This window comes from Juglans regia, chromosome 16 (assembly GCF_001411555.2).
Source record: "Juglans regia cultivar Chandler chromosome 16, Walnut 2.0, whole genome shotgun sequence".
NCBI lineage: Eukaryota > Viridiplantae > Streptophyta > Magnoliopsida > Fagales > Juglandaceae > Juglans > Juglans regia.
The window spans coordinates 18,682,241-18,697,671 of NC_049916.1; the positions used below are offsets into that span (position 1 = coordinate 18,682,241).

A 15,431-nucleotide genomic window follows, 5' to 3' on the forward strand; every position below is an offset into this window, starting at 1 on the left:
TTTCTCTTTGTCTTTTTTTCTTTGGGCTTTGGCTATTTTATATCGGGTTCGAGGATCTCCTTTTGTGTGCACCGACGAGGAGATTAACGGGAACCAACGTTGTTGTATCTTGGGAGTAGACTATGAAGCCTAGTGCATGTTTAATATTGGAGACGGCAGAATCTACTCTAAGGAAAACGTCTATCACAACGTGCCTCAACATCGAGTTCTCTCTTTCAAATTTGTTCTTGTTATTTTACATATTCTCTAATTTATAAAGCATTTCAGAATATATTTCCAACAAAAGCCTCGTGTAATCCTTTAAAAAAACAACGAACAAATTTAAAAGTTACATAAAAATTTTATATTTTAATAATAGATTCTATCTTTTTAAAACAAATATGTGAGATTTATACGTCTTAAAATTATATCTTAGGTTCCGTTTAGATACAAAAAATATTTTATCTCATCTCATCTCATTATTATAACTTTTTCAGATTTTTATATAAAATATAATAAACAATTCAATTTTTTTAAATCTCAAAACAATAATAATATTAAAAAATAATATTCTAATAATATTTTATTTAGTCTTCAACTTTTTTTTCAACTTATTTTATTTTAACTCATTATCCAAACGAGACCGTACTCTAATAATAAAGACATAAAATACACTTTAAACATTTATTGAATATTTAATATTATTTAAAATTTTTATTAAACAATTGATATATAAATCAGAAGTTCTATTTTATAGATGTATATCCCACTTTAATAATTCAAATAAAAAGTTTCGAGAATCTCATGATAGTTTTGAACTTGACTTAAATGTTATCTAGTGTATCTCTCTTTGATACATGTCGTGTGGTAGAAAACAGTTTTGTTATTTTTAAATTATAATTATAAAAAGGTCAGGAAGGAAGTTACTTGAGGTTGGTAAGTTATTTTTATCTGAATATGATTATATTGACATTCTTAATTGTTGGGAATTTAGATGACAACGTATCAAGGAAGATACTGCAAATATCTCTCTATCAACTCAGACTCAACGGAGACAATGAATATTTGGCAGATTTTATGCAAGCTTGATTTTAGGAACAATTTTGATTTTTTCAATTTTGATTTTTTCTGTAAATCTTATAGTATCGTACGTTGTAACTTACCTTACTTAACATACTCAGTTTCTTTGTATATAAATTGATCATATATAGCAAATAAAGATGAGTATAGAATTTAAATCAAAAGCAGTGTTATTTCTTTACATGGTATCGGTAGAACTGGTCTAACGAGATTTAATTCCTTCATTCTCGGAAATGGCAGTTGTTCTTGGGTCCTCTTCTTCCTCATCCTCTGATAATTCAATTATCACCATTAACACTGCCACCACCATCAATGAAAAACTCACTCCTGCTACCTTCCCTCAATGGAGATCTTAATTTGAAGCACTGCTAATTGGTTATGATCTCATTAATTTTTTCAATGACAGACGTCCATATCCTGCCATTGATGAAGCCAATTTTGCTATCTCCAAAGCAGCGAATTCCCACTGTATTCACCAAGATAAATTAATCCTTCATGCCATCCTTGCTTCCACTTCCACTTCCACATCCATTACTCCTCTCCTTGCCTCTTGCAAAACATCTCATGAGGCTTGGGCAGCTCTTACCCATCTTTATGCGGAAAAATCTGGAACACGTGCGATGCAACTCAAGGAGGACCTCACATTGAGCACTCGTGGCAGCCGTTCTATCACCGAATTCCTCCAAGTAGTCAAGATAATTGCAAATGAACTTGCAATTATTGATCATCCTATTTCGGATAATGATCTGATCCTTTTACATCTTAAATGGTTTGGGTCTTGAATTTAGGGACATTGTCGCGCCCATTCGTGCTTGAGATACTTCACTAAAGTTTGAAGAACTTCATGACCTTTTGGTTGGTCATGAAAATTACCTTCGATGGCTGGAAACCCAATCTACGTAGCACTTGATTACCACCGCGAATTACAACCATCGAAAAGGGGGATCTATCGGCAATGATGGCACTGCTACTCAATGTCGTTCATCTTCCCACAACAGGGGCTGTGACAATAAAAAAAAATGGCCTTCGGACTCAGGTTTTTGAAAGTTCAAGCCCAAATATCAAGTATCAAATGTGTGATCAAATGGGCCATACGGCCAAAAACTGCCCCAAAATTGCTTCAAATGACCTCACTGCCAACTGTGCAACTGCTTCAAAAGGCAGAGATAAAAAATGGCTTGTTGACTCAGCTACATCCCATAACATGACCACTGATCTTTCAAATCTTTAAATTCATTCTGAATATGATGGTACTGATGAGGTGGTAATTGGTAATGGATCAGGTTTGCCTGTATCTCATGTCGGCTCGTTATCTTCTATCTCGCCTAATCGTGTTTTTCACCTATGCGATACTCTATGTGTTCCCACAATTAACAAAAATTTGATCTCTGATCATCATTTTACCAAACAAAATAATGTTTATCTAGAGTTTCACCTTTCTCATTTTTTGGTGAAGGATCAGATCATGGGATAATACTACTCAAAGGCGCATGTGAAGATGCGTGTACCCTTTACTAGAAACACTGGCTACGGTTTCCAAAAATGTTGTTGCTTATGCTCATGAACGTACCACCATAGATGGATGGCACAAACAGCTTGGCCATCCCTCTTCTAAAGTTGTCCATCATCTTATTCATACTTTTTCATTACCTATAAATAAAAATGGAAATCATGCTCTATGTACTTCATGTTCTCGAAATAAAGCTCATCGTCACGACTTAACCATTTCATTTTCATGGTTTAACTAGCAAAGCACCACTGGTCCACTGTAATTAATTTATATAGATGTTTGGGGTTCTTCTCATGATATTGGTATTGATGGTCAAAATATTATCTTACTTTTATTGACCATTACACTAAATATATATGGCTTTATCCTATGTCTCTTAAATCAAGTGTTCAATTTTGGTACCTTGTGGAAAATAGATTTAACACTAGAATCAAAAGTATATACTCAGACAATGGAGGAGAATATATCGCTCTCAAATCTTACCTATTTGTTCATGGCATCGGTCACTACACAATTGCCCCCCACACTTTCCAACAAAATGACATGTTTGAAAGACGACATCGTCATCTTGTTGAAATAGGACTCACACATTTCACAAATGCTCATATGCCTATTTCATACTGGCCTTATGCTTTTCAAACTGCTGTATATCTCATAAATAGAATGCCAACTTCAACATTGCAAAATCAAATTCCATTTGAGAAGCTTTTTAATCAGACCCTAAACTATCTAAAACTCAAGCAATTTGGTTGTTTTTGCTATCCATTAACCAGGCCATACAACAATCATAAACTTGAGCCCAAAGCCAAGTCGTGTATCTTTGTGGGCTACTCACTTTCTCAAAATGCATATGTGTGCATTAAGCCCAACACACATTGTCTCTATTATTTGAGACATGTTCTGTTTGATGAATGAACTTTTCCTTTGGCTAACCTGAAACCTACACTTCCAAATATCTCAAAATCCCCTTTCTCCTATGTTGAAAAAGGAATTTGCTACACTGCTCTCTCTGCCGAAAATCCCCTCTTCACTGTTGCCAGCTGATGATTCTCCAGGTATGGGTACTGATCATCCTCCGTCGTCTTTGATGGATTCCTCTCCTCCGACTATCCGTCCTCAGGTATTTGTTTATATCCTTTCTTCAATTTCGCATGAAATTCCACCATCAAACACATCAGAAATTAGTGAACCTATGATCCCTCAACAACATACATTGCGCACACATACTATGGTCACTCGTTCAATGAATAACATTTATAGACCAAAAAAATCTTTTCTGATCACCAAGCATCCAATACCCCATTCCTTGGAACCCACCAGTGTAAGTGAGACCCTTTCTGATTCTCGATGGCTTGATGCCATGTCTTCCGAGCTAACTGTTCTTATGCGCCATGATACATGGCAACTGGTCCTACCTCCAAAAGGGTGCAACATTATTGGATGCAAGTGGCTCTTTCGGATCAAGAGACTTGTTGATGGCTCAATTAACAGGTTCAAAGTGAGAGTAATGGCGAAAGGTTTTAATCAAAGACTTGGTCTTGGCTACAAAGAGACTTTCAGTCCTGTACTCAAACTAGTTACAATTTGCACAGTTTCATCTCTTGCTGTGATGCAAGGTTGGTCACTCAAATAGCTCGACGTAAACAACGCATTTCTTCATGGTCATCTTACAGAAAATGTATACATGAAACAACCACCAGGCTTTCAGAATCCTAAAAATCCAGATCATGTATGTTGTCTTTGAAAGGTTATATATGGTCTCAAACAAGCACCATGTGCTTGGTACTCAACTCTCAAACAAGCCTTATTGGAATTTGGTTTTCTGAATACTAAATATGATTCCTCATTAGTTGTGTATGATACTGGCTCCATTCTTGTCTATTGTTTGGTATATGTTGATGATTTGATTATAACAGACAATAACTCGGCATTTGTGACAAGTATTATTGCTCAACTTGGGAATAAATTTTCTATCAAAGATTTGGGGCCCCTGCATTTCTTTCTTGGAATTGAAGTCATTCGTACAAGTTATGGATTGTTCTTAACACAACATAAACACATCCATGAACTTTTGGCTCGAACTAGCGTGGATGGTGCCAAGGATGTGACAACACCATTGTCCACCTCGATTCCCTTGAAACTGGCTGATGCTTGATGGTACTTCCTCAGTTGACTCCATTGAATATCGTCGAGTTATTGGTGCCTTGCAATACCTTTCTTTAACTTGACCTGACATCAATTTGCAGTCAATAAACTACTCCAGTTCATGCATTGTCTAACAACGACTCACTGGACTGCCACAAAAAGATTGATGCGTTACTTGAAGAACACAATTTTTCATGGCATAACCATTAGAAAAACCATCAGTCCAGCACTTACATGCTTCTCAGATGCGGATTGGGCAGGAAACTTGGATGATAGAAGCTCAACATCTGCCTATCCCATTTTGCTTGGAACAATTCCTATCTCGTAAGAAATAAAGAGCAATTGCAAGGTAGTCTACGGAAGTCGAATATAGGGTGCTGGCCACTGCTGCAGCTGAGTCAATGTGGATACTCTCTCTATTTCAAGAAATGAGATTTTCTCTACCAAAACCACTGATGTTGTATTGTGACAATCTTGGTGCAACACATATTAGTTTTAATCCTGTTCAGCACTCAAGAATGAAGCACATTCAAATGGATCTTCACTTTGTTCGAGACTAGGTTCAAAAAAATGCCCTTCATGTTCGTCATGTTCATACCATTGATCAACTTGCAGATTTACTAACCAAACCTCTCTCGCATCAACGTACAAATCATCTCAGAAACAAGATCGGACTCACTGATGGTATGTTCTTGCGGGGTCGTATTAAGGAAGATACTGCAAATCTCTCTCTACCAACTCAACGGAAATGATGAATATTTGGTAGATTTTTGTGCAAGCTTGATTTTAGGAACAATTTTGATTTTTTTTGTAAATCTTATGGTATCATACATTGTAACTTACCATACTTAATTAGCATACTTAGTTTCCTTGTATATAAATTGAACATGTATAGCAAATGAAGATGAGTTCAGAATTTTTAAAATCAAAAGCAGTGTTATTTCTTTACACAAGGAACTGCCAATTATGGTACTACTGCATGCAAAATGGGCTTGAATCATAGTCCTAATTTCAATCTCATTAAAAGTACTATAGGACACAAAATTGATGATCTCTTCAATATCGTACCAATGAAAATATGAATCTATGACCTTCTCATGAACTCCACCAAATTATACAAATGTAACCGTTTTCGTACTAAATCAATACGATGATAAATTGGATGTTTTTTTATCAAGGGGAAAAAAAAATCGATGCTTTTTATATATGCCTGATGTTTATGTTTGATACAATTATTTTTAGGATTTCCTGAAGAACATGAGGCCATGATTCGACTTGGTCTCCCCGGCCCCCTCCCAACATTTTACTTCAACATTAATTGCTACTTGTGTTTTTTTTTTTTTTTCCTCAGCAATGTTGCTATTCGTTGACAAGAGATGGCCATATTGGTCTGTCTCGGCCTTCGTTGGCGGATGGAATTATGCATACGAAAAGTATTATTCATCATCATTTTTAATTATCACTTTTTATTATATAATATATCTCAACGTTATATTAAATAATGGAATATTATTTTTTATTATCTATTTATTTACCAACCATTTGATGTTAAATTTAAGAGACGATAAAAAAAATAAATATATTGATAAAAATGACTTTTCAATTTGTATGCAAGACTAAAATAATTTCAGTTTAAATCAAGCCACTATCAAAATAACTTAACTAGGAAAACTCTTTTTTCCATAAATTTTTTTCGAGAAGTGCTAAGACATAAAAATAAAAAAAAATTATAAATACATATATTATCGTTGGTATTGTACACGTAGGTCAAGTCCCTTTTTATTGCAAATACTAGTCTTTTACCAACGAGATTAGTTATCGCTGCAATGAATTCAGAAATCAATATTGCAAATATATTTCTACAACGAATTGAAAAATCGTTGCAAATTCCTTCTTGCAACGAATTGAGAAATAGTTGCAAATATATTTATTCAACGATAATAATTTTGTTGAAAATATTATTAATTGAGACGGAAATATAAACACGCTGTAAATCATATGTGTCGTTCATTTCCGATGAATTAGAAATAAATTGTCCCAACGATTAATTGCAATGAATTAGACAACTTCTTATGAATTTATGAACTACAACATAGAATTATATATAAACTCGTTGTAAATCATACTAATGTACATGATGATGTGTCATAATCTAACTTCTTGCTAATCCTGATCAGTCATCACTAGTAATATAATTACGAAAGTAAGTTCACATACTAACTACAACAATACGTTTGCAAGGAAAAAATTTCGTTACAATTGTAAAATTTTTGCAAAGAAATAAATTTGGTCGTTGCAAAAAAAAAAAAAACGTATTATTAGCAAACAAAAAAAATGTTTAAATAGACGTTGCACAAACCCAATTCTGCTTTAATGTTAGAAGCGCGCGCGCACACACACATATATATATATATATATATATATATATGATATAACAAATGACCTGAAACTGTAGGAGGAGCATATATATATAGATCAGTTGCAAATATGCAGTAAGTTTGCATTGTTTATTATAGATATGGAATATGTACGTGCATGCATCGATCCAGATCTATCTAAATTAATTTAGGAATTGCATAAGTACGTATAATATTATATTGGTGTCATAATTCAAATTAAGTGAAAATCTCGTCCTATATATAATCGGTCCCGAGATCATCTTATACATTGTTTTCCAACATCTTATAGATATAGAGATGAAATTAATATAATTAAGCCTTGAATTAACATGTTCATTTCTTTTAGAACATGCTGCAACTACATGTCGTTTATTCTCTTAATATCTCCATGTCGTTCTTATAGTATTAAGAGTACAGAACATTCTCTTTTGTATTATTCATTTTTTGTCTTGTAGTGCATAGCTGTAATAGGTTTGTTATTCTGTTATTTCCTTTTTAGCAAGCATGTACAGCATATATAGTGGTAAGGATGTACAGGATTCCGCAAGCAATTCAATATACATCACAGAGAATCAATTTGTTCTCTGCACACTCCGTGGCCTGACTCTCTATCATTCCTTCTTCCTTTTCTGATTTTTTCTGTTACATGGTATCAGAGCAGGGGTTTACTCCTGCTATTGATCGCACTCTTACAGACACAGAAAACCCTTTCTACAAAGCCATGGAAGACCATTCAACAAACACAGAAAACCCAAATTCAAACACACCTTATTTAAATTTCACAAACCCAAACAATCCTTATAGAGTTGAAAATGGTGATAACACTGCCCTTGTCCTTGTTGCTGACCTCCTTACAACAGACAACTATTCTACTTGGTCTCGAGCAATGCGTCGAGCACTTAGAGCCAAGAATAAGCTGGGGTTCATTAATGGAAGTATTTCCAAACCAACTGATACGGATGACCTTCTTTTCGATGCATGGGAAAGATGCAATAACATGGTAGTATCATGGATTCAAAACTCAGTCAGCTCTGATATAAAGTGCAGTGTAGCTTTTGTGGATGATGCACGAGTAATCTGGGAAGAGTTGAAGGACCGTTTTACCCAACAGAATGGACCTCGAATTTTCCAATTAAAAAGGAGTCTAGCAAACCTTCGACAAGATAGAGATTCTGTAAGTACTTACTATGGTAATCTTAAAACCTTGTGGGATGAAATTGCTATTTATGACCCTGTTCCTATTTGCTCTTGTGGGCAACTAAGCATTTTAAATGATAGATATCAGCGTGATTGTGTCATACAGTTCCTCATGGGCTTGAATGACCAATATGCTAACTCTAGAGACCAGATCATGCTTATTGAACCTCTTCCCACTGTCAACAAAGTTTTCTCCCTAATTCAGCAACAAGAACAACATAACCTCCTCACTACATATTCACCATCCCCTGATTCTATGGTTTTAGCTGTTAAGACCCCTCATGCATTTTTTAAATCCAACACCAAACCTCATCAGAGAAAAGAAAGGCCCTATTGCACACACTGTCATATCGAGGGTCACTCACTGGAAAATTGCTTTAAAGCTGGTAATGCTCAAGCTCCTACTTGCACCCATTGCAATATGACTGGCCATGTAGCTGAGAAGTGCTACAAACTTCATGGATACCCCCCAGGGCACAAGCTGTACAAGGGAAAAGGTCTAGTCCTATCTGCCAATCAAACTAGCTTCTCAAATGATTCTTATCAAGAGGAAACTCGTGAGGACACAGTGAGTTTTACTAAGGAACAATACCAGCAGCTCATGAACTTACTTCAGCAAAAGGATCCTCTCATTGCTCTTCCTTCAGTTAATCAGGCACAAACCATTCTCAAAAATAATGTTTCTGCTCCTAAAGCCTCAAAGATATCTGGTATACCTCTCACTCATTTTTCTCCATTTACACATAAATCTGTCTGTTCCACCAATATTCCCTGGGTAATTGATTCAGGTGCTACAGATCATATGATCTGTAGCCACTCTCTTTTTACTTCAATCACTGCAGAAGTTTCATGTTCTGTCAAGCTACCTAATGGTACTTGTATGCCTGTTACCCACTTGGGTACTGTCAAGGTCACTGAGAAATTGATTCTCACCAATGTCCTATGTGTTTCCTCTTTCTCTTTTAACTTGATTTCTGCCAAAAGGCTCACTGAAACTCAAACTTGTTGCTTAATATTTTTGACTAATGCTTGTTTTATTCAGGACCTTTCCACTTGGACCACGATTGGGATGGGTGAAGTGAAGTGCAGCTTGTATCACCTCTTGACCACCACTGTTTCTCCTAGTGCTTTGGCTGATACTCTATCTCATCTATCTCCATTTTTTCCTTCCATTTCCTTTTCAGTTATAAATAATAGTAATGATAGTGACCTTTGGCATTGTCGCCTAGGTCACATATCACATTCCAGACTTGGTTTAATTGAAGATCCTGTTGTAAAGCAGAGTTACAAGTTTAATGAAACTAGTTTTTGTTATATATGTCCTCTTGCTAAACAACATAAACTTCCCTTTCCAACCAGTTCTCATAAATCCACTGCCATTTTTGAAATGATACATTGTGATATTTGGGGTCCATGCTCCACCACAGCTCATGATGGTACAAGATATTTTCTGACCATAGTGGATGATTTCTCTAAAACTACCTGGGTCTACCTTTTACAAGCCAAATCAGAGACAAGGAATTGTATAGAGTCCTTCTATAATTTAATTGAGACTCAATTTGAGACTAAAATTAAAATCCTTCGAAGTGATAATGGCATTGAATTCAAAATGACTGAATTTTTTAACAAAAAGGGGATCATTCATCAAAGAACTTGTGTTGAGACACCTCAACAAAATGGGACTGTGGAGAGGAAGCACCAACACATTTTAAATGTGGCACGAGCTTTGTATTTCCAATCTGGTCTTCCATTATCTTTTTGGACTGACTGCATTCTAACTGCAGTTTACCTCATCAATAGGACACCAACCCCCTTGTTAGAAAATCAGACACCTTATGAAGTTCTTTTTTCCACTAAGCCAAGCTATACACATTTAAAGGTTTTTGGATGCCTTTGTTTTGCATCCACCCTCTCTCATGGCAGAAAGAAATTTGATCCAAGGGGGAGAAAATGTATTTTTTTAGGTTATCCTTTTGGGGTCAAAGGATACAAGTTATTGGACTTGGGAACTCACACTACTTTTATCTCAAGAGATGTCATTTTTCATGAAACTATTTTCCCATTTCAGTCTAATTCTTCCACTAAAACTGCTGCTCAACCAGAATCTGTTTCTCTTCCATCTCACTTAGATCATGATTATGATCCATATGTGACTCCTGAACATGATCCTATTAATCCCTCTTCATCCACTGAATTCACAGTTGTCAGTCCTTCATCTCCTAGTTCTAATCCTATCAGTCCTCTTTCCTCTACCTCTCTTGAATCACCAGCTGACAGCAGCCCTTCTCTTTCACCTCAACCTGTTCTTCGAAGGTCTTCCAGGACAAGAAAAGCTCCTAGTTATCTTCAAGATTTCCACTGCCAGCAAGCTGCACTCACCCCCCATTCTCAATCTCTGGACAAGGTATCTTCTCCTCTCACTAGTTGTTCTTTTCCTCTACATGATTATTTATCATACCAGTCTTTTTCACCTGAGTTACAAGTCTTCTCTTCTAGTCTTTCTGTTGCTTCTGAACCTACTTCATACTCACAAGCCATAAAAGATCCTAACTGGTGTAAGGCCATGGACACTGAGTTATTGGCCTTAGAACAAAATGAAACTTGGGTCCTCACAGATTTACCCTTAAACAAAGAAGCTATTGATTGTAAGTATGTTTACAAAGTAAAGAGAAATTCTGATGGAAGTGTGGAAAGGTTAAAAGCTAGGTTGGTTGCAAAAGGGTACACCCAACAGGAAGGGATTGACTACAATGAGACATTCTCACCAGTAGCCAAAATGGTTACTGTGAGATGTCTTCTTTCAGTTGCTGCAATACGAGGCTGGCATTTGCATCAATTTGATGTCAATAATGTCTTCCTCCATGGTGACTTAGAGAGGACATTTACATGAATAAACCACTAGGATATACCAAGGGGGGTCCTTAGCAAGTATGCAAATTGCTCAAGAGTTTGTATGGCTTGAAACAAGCCTCTAGACAGTGGTATGCGAAACTAACTTCCTTTCTACTGGATTCTGGTTTTACTCAGTCCAAGGCTGACTATAGCTTGTTCACTATGACAAATGGTAACTCTTTTACTGCCCTACTCATATATGTGGATGACATTTTAGTTGCTAGTGATTCCTTAAGTTCAATTGCTGTTATCAAAGACTCATTGCATAACAAATTCAAAATTAAAGATCTTGGTGTTTTGAGATACTTCCTTGGGATAGAAGTAGCTCAATCTTCAGAAGGTATTCACATTTGCCAACGAAAGTATGCCCTTGACATACTTGCAGATTCTGGTGTTTTAGGGTCCAAACCAGTAAAAATTCCTATGGAACAAAATTTGAAGTTGAGCAAAACCACTGGTTCACCTCTTGCTGATCCCTCCATCTATCGAAGATTGATTGGTAGGCTGCTTTACCTAACAATCACTCGTCCAGACATCAGTTATCCTGTCCAAACTCTCAGCCAGTTCATGGATCAGCCCACCACAACTCACTTAGCTTCTGCTCAGAAAATTTTAAGATATATTAAAGCTACACCTGGTCAAGGCTTGTTGCTGTCATCTACTTCAGAGCTGCATCTTAATTCTTATTGTGATTTTGACTGGGCATCTTGCCCTGATACATGAAGATCAGTGACAGGTTAACTGCATTCTCTTGGGTCAGTCTTTGATTTCTTGGAAATCTAAGAAACAAACCATTGTGTCTAGAAGCTCAGCTGAAGCAGAATATAGGGCCATGGCAACCACATGTTCTGAACTTACTTGGCTAAGGTTTATCCTCACTGATCTACGTGTGCCTCACCCTCAAGCTGCCACACTTTTCTGTGATAATCAAGCTGCAATTCATATTGCAACAAACCCTGTTTTCCATGAGCGCACAAAGCACATTGAGTTAGATTGCCATCTTATCCGAGATACTTGAAGGTGCAATCTCCACAGCTTATGTTCCTTCTCATCTCCAATGTGCAGATCTCCTTACAAAAGCACTGCCAGCTACTCTGCTTCAAGTTCATTTGGTCAAGATGGGAATTGTTAACCTTCATTCTCCATCTTGTGGGGGGGTTTTAGAACATGCTGCAACTACATGTCGTTTATTCTCTTAATATCTACATGTCGTTCTTATAGTATTAAGAGTACAGAACATTCTCTTTTGTATTATTCATTTTTTTGTCTTGTAGTGCATAGCTGTAATAGGTTTGTTATTCTGTTATTTCCTTTTTAGCAAGCATGTACAGCATATATAGTGGTAAGGATGTACAGGATTCCGCAAGCAATTCAATATACATCACAGAGAATCAATTTGTTCTCTGCACACTCCGTGGCCTGACTCTCTATCATTCCTTCTTCCTTTTCTGATTTTTTCTCTTACAAAGAACTCATGAAAATAATATATATTATGATCTGGTGGATCTGGACTCAAGGAAAGGAGCAGAGTAAATATTGATGGATCTGGACGGCCATCTGGTGGCAGCTAGAGAACTAGGTCATGATCATTAACATCTAAATTAATAGATATAGGTTCATATAATTGATGGATATTAACCACCAATATTTAACTGCCCATCTTGATGATCATTAGAGACGGCATTTATTACTATGCATAGATATAGCAATTATATAAGCAGATCTGCCTTTAACTGTTTTATGAAACTTGCATCAATATAGCTTATACAGCCAAGAAAATTAAACAAGTGTAAATGTACAATAATATTCAGCACGAGAGAGAGAGAGAGAGAGAGATCATCATTATTATTTTACTGCAACTGCACATATTACCCACATACCGGGGTGTATATCCGTTGAATTCAGCTCGAGTAGTACTCCTTCAATCAGTTTAATATATTTAGCACAGCCCCAACATTAACATGATCTACCTGAAACTCTCATGCATGCATATATATATATATATATATATATATATATTATATTATATTAATGATGGAAAAGCAAAAGAAACACCATATGGATAATAGCTAGCTAGCTAGCTCTTTCACTTGTCTGGATTTGCAATTTATCTAGAAAACAATCGGACCATTAGGCTTCAATTCCCGGAGAGAAGAGATCGAAGAGAAGAAACTGACATCGCTCCAAGGTTACTTAAGAAGCTGAAGACCCTTCACTCTAAACAGACTAGAATTATAGAGAGATCAGAGGAAGGGTTTCCTCTTCTTGATCTCCTAACCTTGTATTTTCTTCTTTCTCTTTCTTCTTATTTCAATCTTTGAGAAGGGTGGTAGTTTTGGTGCGGTTGGTGCCGGTGGGTCGTAAGAGATGGAGGAGTGGTGATATTGATGAAACTGAGGGACAAATGATGACTGTAACCCGAAGAGGCGTTCGGCCATCATGATCATGATTACTAGCTTCAGGATGTTGTATTTCGCTTTCAAGGAAGAAATAATGGAATTCCGAAAGTGTTGTGGTGTCAACTATATTTCTGATCGGAGACGGTTTGAGGACCATTACAATCTTTCCCAAGAGAGAATCATCATCATGAAGCCAGCATGATGGGGGGGGAGAGAGAGAGAGAGAGAGAGAGAGTGAGAGAGAGAGAGAGAGAGAGGCATCAGAGATGTAGATCTGTATTAATCCAGCCTTTTTGCCAGCATATTATAAGCAATGTTTGAGAGTGGTGTGAATTAGGGATAAGAAATAAATTAATAAATAAGAAAAGAGCGCGCTAGCATGATGTTAGGAGGTAAATAAATGTCACAATTAGTATATTGGCCTGCAGCATGCAAGCCTTGTTCATTTATTGTACATTTTCACCCTGGCTAGCCAGTGTCGTCGACAACTGACAAGGTTTTGCGTTACCTCTTATTCAAAGATTCATGATGAGTACTTTTCGTCGTGATGTTGGCATTGGATTCGAGCACTATGCATACAGTTCTAAATCATGCATGTATATTCAAGGTATATATAAATATATATATATATATATAGCAGTATAGTTTGATTATACTCACTTACTTGATCATGTTTGACCCTAATTAAAAAAGTTGAAGACTAATTTCATCGGACTTTGTCTTTTCCGTTCTCTTTTTTCAGGTTACACCTGATGATCTTGTGTATAATTAAAAGCCGAACAGGGCTTTATCAAGTAATTAGAAGGCACATGATTCCAGTACTAATTAAGAGATCAGCATTATCAGGTATCAGCTACTTTAAGACGTTTTAGCTGAGTGGATATCGAGGCATTGGCCATATATATATAGGTCCCTTTGGTGCAATGTTTTAGTGGAAAACAAAAGTAATGGGCATCATGAAAAGGTGGCTGGGGATGTAAAAGTGAGCTTGACTTACAATATTTACAAATTATATATCGTAATTAATTACTTTCTTTTATTTTTCATTGCCTATAGAAAAAATCTTTGTAGTTGTTTTTATCAATCGAATATCGGATCCAGAATTCTCATTAATATTATTACTTCTAAACTGTGGATATATGTCTGAAGTTCTGTTTGGTGATGATGAAAGTTAACTAGGAAAGCTTCAATAAACTAATTGGAAGATGCACAGACAGAGATCGAGGAACTCGACTATAAATTCTTCCTTTTCATGGTGATCAAATAAGGAAAGAAAGGCAAATAAAAGCCAAAATATGAGAGAGAAAAAAAAAGAAGAGAGATTTGGCAATATGACTTCTGGCACAAGACGGATAACTTCTTGTTCTTGCTCCCCAACTTCATCTTCTTCATTTTCTCATGGTAACAAAGTGCAAATGGGAGTTGAGAACTTGTATTAAACTTCCATCTATAATTATTTCGCCTCCAGATCTAAGGCTGTTCATCAATCTGATCCGGAAACCCAATTTTCGACCCGACCCAACCCGAATCTTTCACATACCGATTACCCGTTAATTGATTACCGGAATTTTTGCTTTTGTTTTTGTTTTTTTGTTTTTGTTTTTGTTTTTGGAGATTTCATAACCCAGTCCAAATCACAATTAGACACACGCGATAATCATCTTAAAATCGAAATCGGATGGAACAACCCACGAGAAAAACATATGCATAGAAGAAAAAATCGGATGGAAAAATTCAGAGGAAAAACACAGGAGAAAAACATAGAACAAAAAGTCGGAGAAAAACACATAAGAAAAAATCAGATGGAAAAACCCAAAAGAAAAACACAGG

General features: G+C 36.2%; 1 protein-coding gene across 1 annotated transcript; it reads left to right on the forward strand.

Annotated features, from left to right (window-relative positions):
- The first annotated feature begins 11,364 nt into the window (after positions 1-11,364).
- Positions 11,365-11,925, forward strand: LOC109017697 (uncharacterized mitochondrial protein AtMg00810-like). Its single transcript, XM_018999901.1, has one exon. It carries the CDS (start codon positions 11,365-11,367, stop codon positions 11,923-11,925), a length of 561 nt encoding a protein of 186 aa, XP_018855446.1.
- The last annotated feature ends 3,506 nt before the right edge of the window (positions 11,926-15,431 follow it).